At 37.3% G+C, this 8,236-nt stretch overlaps 1 protein-coding gene across 1 annotated transcript in view; it reads left to right on the forward strand.

The window, feature by feature from the left end:
• The window catches only part of LOC110464567 (von Willebrand factor D and EGF domain-containing protein-like), a 41,017-nt gene extending 32,954 nt beyond the window's left edge, over positions 1-8,063 (forward strand). Inside the window, exons 15-19 of the mRNA XM_021519840.1 lie at positions 753-945; positions 5,976-6,163; positions 6,559-6,861; positions 7,552-7,732; positions 8,047-8,063. Coding sequence (XP_021375515.1) covers positions 753-945; positions 5,976-6,163; positions 6,559-6,861; positions 7,552-7,732; positions 8,047-8,063 — 882 coding nt within the window. The remainder of the gene's footprint in view (positions 1-752; positions 946-5,975; positions 6,164-6,558; positions 6,862-7,551; positions 7,733-8,046) is intronic.
• Positions 8,064-8,236: the final 173 nt, after the last annotated feature.

The raw sequence follows: 8,236 nt of genomic DNA on the forward strand, positions 1-8,236 counted from the left end.
ACACTGTCAGATCTAAGTTGTTTTTGTTATGGTTACATCGCAGTTATATCGGCATCATAGATCAAGAAACACTTAACGGACAAACTAAGACCCGCAAGTATCAAGGAACACTGTATTTTCACACTAGAATACAAACTGTGTAGTTTGGCCAAGGGTAGAGGCAAATATCTATTGTTTTTGCAGGATCCATTAAAGATCAAGGTCAATCTTACTTAAAAGTAGAACGTTTCCAAGAACTGATGATTCTACTCAGCTAAGGATTTCGATAGAGGAAAGGAGAGTCATATTAAATTATAATATTGTTTGTCAAATGTCAAGGTCGATGCTACTATAACAGAGTTTTATGAAAACTTACATATAGCGAAAAGCTTCTTATTTAGAATGCAATGGAATGCTTTTCAGATGCACGGCCCTTCCTTATAAAACTATTTTGTGTAACATAAAATTGCTCGAGGAATTTCTTTCCTTGTCGGCTCTCTAGTTTAAATGTATTGGAACTTTTAAAATGATAAAATTCATATTTACAATAATATTCGACAAGAACAACAGTTTAAAAGAAACAACCTTTTAGGAATCAAAACATTGCAAAACGTAGCTTCTAGTCTTTGAACTTAAAATATGTACATCCGCAGTATGTAGTCAAAGAGGAAAACAAATTATTCATACATGGATGAGATATGTGTTATATAATAAACTGAACTGTGCTTACTTATTACTTACAGTATATGTATTGGTTATTTTAACTATTCCAGCTAATGGGAAACACCGAGTTTATGCAGTCTACAGCTGATAATCTGGCCAGAGGTTGTCGAATGACAGCACTTAAGCTAGAAAATCTCACTCAGACAACAGCTGCTGATGGTACAGCAGGTCAGACAGTGTTGGACGTTATGTTGGATCTCGACTGTAGCAATAACTGTTCTGGAAACGGAATATGTCAACAAGGTCAGTCTTGTATATGAACACATACTGATCTCTGTTTGCTATGTATATACCTTTTATATTCATTAATATATGTTTGTTTATCTTCTTATGACTAAAGTCAGAATAACCCACATGCCATATATATCAGTAAGATTATAATCGAAAATTAAAAACGTACAAGTGCAACTACATACAAACATTCCTATAAACAACATACCCATCATCTACAACAGGTTACTCTTTATTTAACGTTCTAGTTGAACAGTATTTTGGCGATAACTCCTCTGCAAATCAACCGACCAAATTTGAACTAGTTTTACCCTAAATGCTGAGCTGACCTGTAAAATAAAAATATCCTAATTCTTATAATAGCGGGCATTCTCGCGAAACGATCGACCGAGCAATGCGAGCCGTTATAGCAACACATGTACGGAAAGTACGGGAAAATGCTCCTAGACTGCATTGATGTTCTTTTTTTGCACACACAATTAATTTTACATGTTCAGTGAACACCTTGTATTTTTGTCGTATCTCCGGCACATTTTCTATGTTCAGAAACAATTCTTCATTTGTTTGAAAAGTCGAGGTTACTGATGAAAACCTTCAATGTCCTACATATTAATTTGATATTTTCATTTTCCTCGAACTGAAAATTGTTTCAATGTAGTACTTGTGCTTGGATATTTGTCCTTAACTTTAAAATGACATCAGTTGGTACTGATACGTTTGTATATATATCCCAGTCATATGTATTTTGCTGTTTGTGAAAGGATGAATTGACGCTCACAACATGTTGTGACGCAACTGTGACATGGTAGTGTTGACAATACATTCACTGAAGTGAACCCGAATTTTATGCAGCTATACCACATTATTAAGAATATTTTGATTTTGTTTATTCTTATCCCTACAGTTTAGTGCACATTTTTGCTTTGTAACTACATTTTAGGCAGTTTCACATAAAAGATATATTTGATGTGACGTTAGTGTACGTATTTCATGCATTTATGCTACTTTTAAACAATAGACTCAATGGGCCTGCATCGCTCACCTGGTATTAATCTCAGACTTGTAATCTTAAAAGTGGACTAAAATACAGCTGCAGGCAGAATATCAGTGTTTTATTCATAAGAACATATTAAAAGATTTAAACATATGACGCCTGTAACCTTGAATACCGAACAAGGACATTAGGTTGAACAGAGTTTATAGTCTTCCAACCCAGCATACTTCTGGCAAAATATCATTACCCTGGACCTTTTGGTTATACAGAACAAATCATTTAAAGATTTAAACATATATTGACCACTGTGATCTTGAATACGGACGAAGGTCATTCACTTGGTAGTCCTTCATTCCAGCGTGTTAATGGCCAAATATCATCACCCTTGGTCTTTTGCTTATTAAGAAAAAGTCGTTTAAAGGTTTTTAACATATTTGACCCCTGTGACCTTAAATATATGTCAAGATCATTCGTTTGAACACACTTGGTAGTCCTTCATCCCAGCATGTTACCGGCATTATCATATGCCTCTTGGTTATTCAGAAAAAGTTGTTTAAGGGTTAAAACATATTTGACCCCTGTGACCTTGAAAAAAGATGAAGGTCATTCATTGGAACAGACTGTGTAGTCCTTCATCTCAGCATGATATTAGCCAATTATCATCACCCTAGGCCTCTTGGTTATTCAAAATAAATTCTTTTAAAGGTTTTAATATATTTAACCCTTGTGACCTTGAACAGAACTCAAGGTCATTCATTTGAACAAACTTGGTAGCCCTTCATCCAAGCATGTTACTGATAAAATATCATCACCTTATACCTCTTGGTTATTCAGAAGAAGTTGTTAAAAGTTTTTTTCATTTGGGCAAACTTTGTAGTCCTTTATTCCAGCATGCTACTGGCCAAATATAATCATCTCCCTATGCATTTTGGTTATTAAGAAGAAGTTGTTTTACAGGTTTTTAACATATTTGACTCCTGTGACCTTGAATATAGGTCATTCATTTGAACAAACTTGGTAGTCTTTCATCCTAGCATGCAACAGACCCTGGGCCTTTTGGTTATTGAGAAGAAGCCGTTTGAAGATTTTACGTAATTTTACCCCTGTGATCTTGAAAGTTGGTCAAGGTCATTAGTTTGAAAAAAACTCGATAGCCCTTCATCCCAGCATGCTGCAGGCCCAGTATCAGTACCCTGGGCCTTTTGGTTATTGAGAAGTCGTTTGAAGTTTTACGACATTTGACCAAGTGACCTTTAAATTGGGTCAAGGTAATTTATTTGAATAAACTTGGTAGCGCTTTATCCCAGTATGCTACAGACCCAATATCAGTACCCTGTGCCTTTTAGTTATTGAGTAGAAGTCGCTAGAAGATTTAAAAATATTTGACCCCTGTGCCCTTGATATTGGGTCAAGCTTATTTATTTGAACAAAGGTGGTAGCCCTTTATTCCAGCATGCTACAGGCCCAATATCAATACTCTGGGCCTTTTGGTTATTGAGAAGAAGTCGTTTGAAGATTTTAACATATTTGACCCCCTGTGACCTTGAAAGTGGGTCAAAATTATTCATCCCAGCATGCTACAGGCCCAATATCAGTACCGTGGGCCTTTTGGTTATTGAGAAGAAGTCGTTTGAAGATTTTACGACATTTGACCCCTGTGACCTTGAAAATGGGTCAAGGTTATGCATTTGAACAAATTTGGTAACCCTTCATCCTAGCATGCTACAGGCCAAATATCAGTACCCGATGCCTTTTGGTTATTGAGAAGAAGTTGTTTGATGATTTTACGACATTTGACCCCTGTCACCTTGAAAGTTGATCAAGATCATTCATTTGAACAAATACGGGAGCTGTTCATCCTAGCATGCTACAGGCCAAATATCAGTCCACTGGGCCTTTTGGTTATTGAGAAGAGGTCGTTTGAAGATTTTAACAGATTGACCCCTGTGACCTTGAAAGTGGGTCAAGGTTATTCATTTGAAAAAAATTGGTAGCCCTTCATTCCAGCATGCTACAGGCCAAAATATCAGAACCCTTGGCCTTTTTGTTATTGAGAAGTCGTTTGAAGATATACAGACATTTGACACCTGTAACCTTGAAAGTAAGTCAAGGTCATTCATTTGAACAGACTTGGTAGCCCTTCATCCCAGCATGCTACAGGCTAAATTTCAGTACCCTGGGACTTTTTGTTATTGAGAAGAAGTTGTTTGAAGATTTTTAGACATTTGACCCTTGTGACCTTGAAAGTGGGTTAAGGTTTTTCATCTCAGCATGCTACTGGCCAAATATCATCACCCTAGTCCTTTTGGTTATTCAGAAGAAGTAGTTTTAAGTAAAATATTGACGCCAGACACCGGACGGACGGACGACGGACGGACGACAGACGGCGGACGCCGCACCACGTCATAAGCCTTCGGTCCAAATGAGCTAAAAATGTTCTTTTGAAGCAATTTTATCACAATTATATGATAAAGCCGTTTTTCTTTTGAATATTTACACACAACGATATTTTTTCTGCATTTTCATCTCAGAATACTGACATATTTTTCCGTTACTTGATTAAACACAATATGATTTATTATTAAAAAGCGCATTTTGCTGCGCCATTTGCCTCTTCAGCTTCCCAAATTATTTTGGAGAAAAATATGCAGTAAATTCTCTTACAGTACATTAATAATTGTGTATATATGTTTTTGTTACAATGTATGTTCATATAAGAAAAGAAACAAAAAAGCTATATGGGTTTTATAATCCTCCACAGACTGTCTTGAAATCGTTACGATTGCCCAGTATGAAATGTCATTATCACTTTTAAACAGACTGATTTTAATCAAAAAGGAATGTCCATTGAAAAATGGAATGGAGTAATTACAGATACAAAAAAAATCTATGAAATTTATTTGTTTAGAGTTTTGTTTCATTGCAACAGCTAAGTAAAGTAAGATGAAGGAACAAATAGATAAAGGTTCAAAATCTTCTAATATGGACGGCAGATCGATTTTGGTTAATTATCTCTATGCAGATGACATCTAGATGAGTGATTTAATATCGCTAATATTTAATTTGTAAGTGTTTATAATGTGCTTTGAAAAACAACGAACCAGGGCTGATCCAGATCGGTAGGGTTCAATATGGGGTTAGGGATAAGGAGTCGGGCAAGTTCGGCCCCGGGATAGCTCCGGCCAATCAAGATATTTTAGGTCTTGAACAAATATTTGTGATTTTGAGGGTCTTAGCAGTATACATAAACGCTTAGTATTGACTTTCGTATTGCTTTGATACACGATGTTTCGTCCATTCGGTTAATTATGCTGATCCCAACGTGGACCGTACTTACACAAGGGCTGGGCACATTCGGTCATCCAATCATCCAACGTGAAAAAATAAAATTCTCCAAATACAGAAGTTAATTTGCTCTTTTGTTATTGGTTTATGAAAAGCATTGAATATCTATATAATATCCATAAGTACAACATTTGATATAGCGACCGATCTAGCTAACATAAGCCACTCTAAAGCGCTTAACATTACATAGATATAACATTTTATAAGGAATTCGCAGGAGCTGCCTTTTCAGGCGCTAACCACCTGGCTAATATCTCCCCATGTGTGTATGCCTGCGTGTTTGCTGGAAATTTAATGGTGTCTGTTTTTGTAGCGGGACCGTGCTTCCAACGGTATCATTTATAGTGCCACCTCGCTTGAATGCTACAGCACAGATACCGCAACTTCCACCACAAACCAATTACCCTACCCCCCACACTAACCCTGCACGAATAAAATATGATAGTACATCCATTGAATTATGCGAGGACAGGATGTTCACTCTGCTGACAGTACATAAAATGTAACTGTGAAATTATGTAAGAAACAGTAATTGCATGTGTATGTGTGCCCGCTGTTTAGGTGTCGCTTATTTCATATTAATTATTACATTGATATTAAATATTCCTCTATTTGTCGTTTCCGGCTACGTCACGACGGCATGCACTGCGACGTTGACATTGTTGTGGTTCAATTATCTTATTGTCTATTTGCTATATACCAGGAAAATGTCAGTGTTTTGGTGACTATGATGGGAGTGACTGTTCCGACAAACGGACATTGCCTCCCGTTGTGTCGCCAAGGACAAACCCAGGACTGTGTAAACGGGATGTGTATGCTTGTGACACCTTCCATATCTCAGGATCAAACTTTGCCCGAGACAATATGACGTGCAGGGCGTCCCATTTTGCGGTGAGATATAAATATACTAATATTTTTGTTTCACAATAAACTCACAAATATTGACGAAGTTTATGTCTCAGAGGTGCAGTGTTACATTAGAATATCTTTGCATACTGGTTGAGCCTTTGTTTGATAGGTATGCACCCGTGCTTTCAACATCTATTTGATAGCAAGTGTAAGAATAAAAACGAAAAAAGCAAGTATTTCCAGATCAATCTTCATCACATTAGTGATTAGCAGTTACGATAATGAGTACCCATCGTAGCTGTACTGGGTATAATTTACTTATTTATATATCTGTGGCAGGGTCAATATTTACAATAAGGAATAACTTTCCTCTACTATGTGATGATAATAAAGTCGTCATTAGCTTTTACTGTTTTGTTTCGTATTTTTGAGTGTAGATCACAGGCAGCGGTTACAATTTGACTTCAGCCAATGATACTTTCCCAGCCAAGTCCATAGGGGGCGGGTTCGGCTGTACCTGTACACTAAGCGACGCATTGAGGAGGAGAAAGCGTTCTACAGACCAGGATGACTACCAGTACAGGATAAAACGTTCCACAGACGAGGAACCTGTAGTGGCAGAGGGATTTTTTCTGAGTGTGTCTAATGATGGAGTCGCGTTCAGTGCTGATATTGTCGTCATTATTTTCGACTCCTGGTGTCAGAATTGTAATACAACAACTATCTCGTGCGTCGAATTCGTGAGTAGTATTTAATTTAGCTTTGGGTCTTTTGTATGGAATTGTTTTCTTATATGTTTGACGGTGACAAAACTCATATTTAAAAAATAAAAATAAACTTTTGGGTCACGGCAAAGAACATTTTTTGGCAGAAAAAACAATTCGAGAAAAGATAGCATCTAAGATGAATTTGTTTTTCTAATTTTGTATTTCATTTCAGTTTGATTACACCACGAATGAACCAATTATTAATACATTGGCAAGTTGCAATCTTTAGTGATACATTTTACCCAACCGTCAGAAATAGAATATTTACTTATTATAGCTGGAAAAAAATGGTATTTCAGCTGTCCTTCGATCTGAAGTTAGTAATATTTACAGGAAACACTGCCTATTTGAGCATGAACATCCTCAGCATGGACACAGTTTTTTCACTTCCTAATTTATATCTCTCAGATAAGAAACAGTTAAAGATAACGTTATTAAATTTTTAATAATTCCATCGGTAACTTCTACGTTGGGGAACATGTGCTTTGTATTAACATCATTGAAAGATCGTCTTACACCTGAAGTGTTTACTAGTCATATCAAAATAAATAAATATACCAATATATTAATTTCTGTAAATAAAGGTATTATTTTTGTTGAATGAACGCATGCTCCTTAAATAGTTATATGATACTTTTAAGTTCAATTTATTATCGTTTTCAGACTTCTTGTATTACTACGACGCCCTTACCAACAACAACTACTACTTTGCCTTCAACAAATGCTACAACGTCAACGGATACCACTACTGAGTCTACCACAACCACAACTGATCCAACCACAACCACAACTGAGCCTACTAAAACCACAACTGAGCCAACTACAACCACAACTGAGCCAACAACAACCACAACTGAGCCTACTACAACCACAACTGAGCCTACTACAACCACAACTGAGCCGACTACAACCACCACAACTGAACCAACCACAACCACAACTGTGCCTACTACAACCACAACTGAGTCGACTACAACCACAACTGAGCCGACTTCAACCACAACTGAGCCTACTACAACCACAACTGTGCCTACTACAACCACAACTGAACCAACCACAACCACAACTGAGCCTACTTTAACCACAACTGAGCCAACCACAACCACAACTGAGCCTACTACAACCACAACTGAGACGACTACAACCACAACTGAGCAGACCACACCCACAACTGAGCCCACTCCAACCACAACTGAGCCTACAACAACCACAACTGAGCCGACCACAACCACAACTGAGCTTACTACAACCACAACTGAGGCGACTACAACCACAACTGAGCCTACCACAACCACAACTGCGCCTACCACAACCACAACTGACCCAACCACACCCACAACTGAGCCTA

This window comes from Mizuhopecten yessoensis, unplaced genomic scaffold (genome assembly GCF_002113885.1).
Source record: "Mizuhopecten yessoensis strain PY_sf001 unplaced genomic scaffold, ASM211388v2 scaffold11009, whole genome shotgun sequence".
Taxonomy (NCBI): domain Eukaryota; kingdom Metazoa; phylum Mollusca; class Bivalvia; order Pectinida; family Pectinidae; genus Mizuhopecten; species Mizuhopecten yessoensis.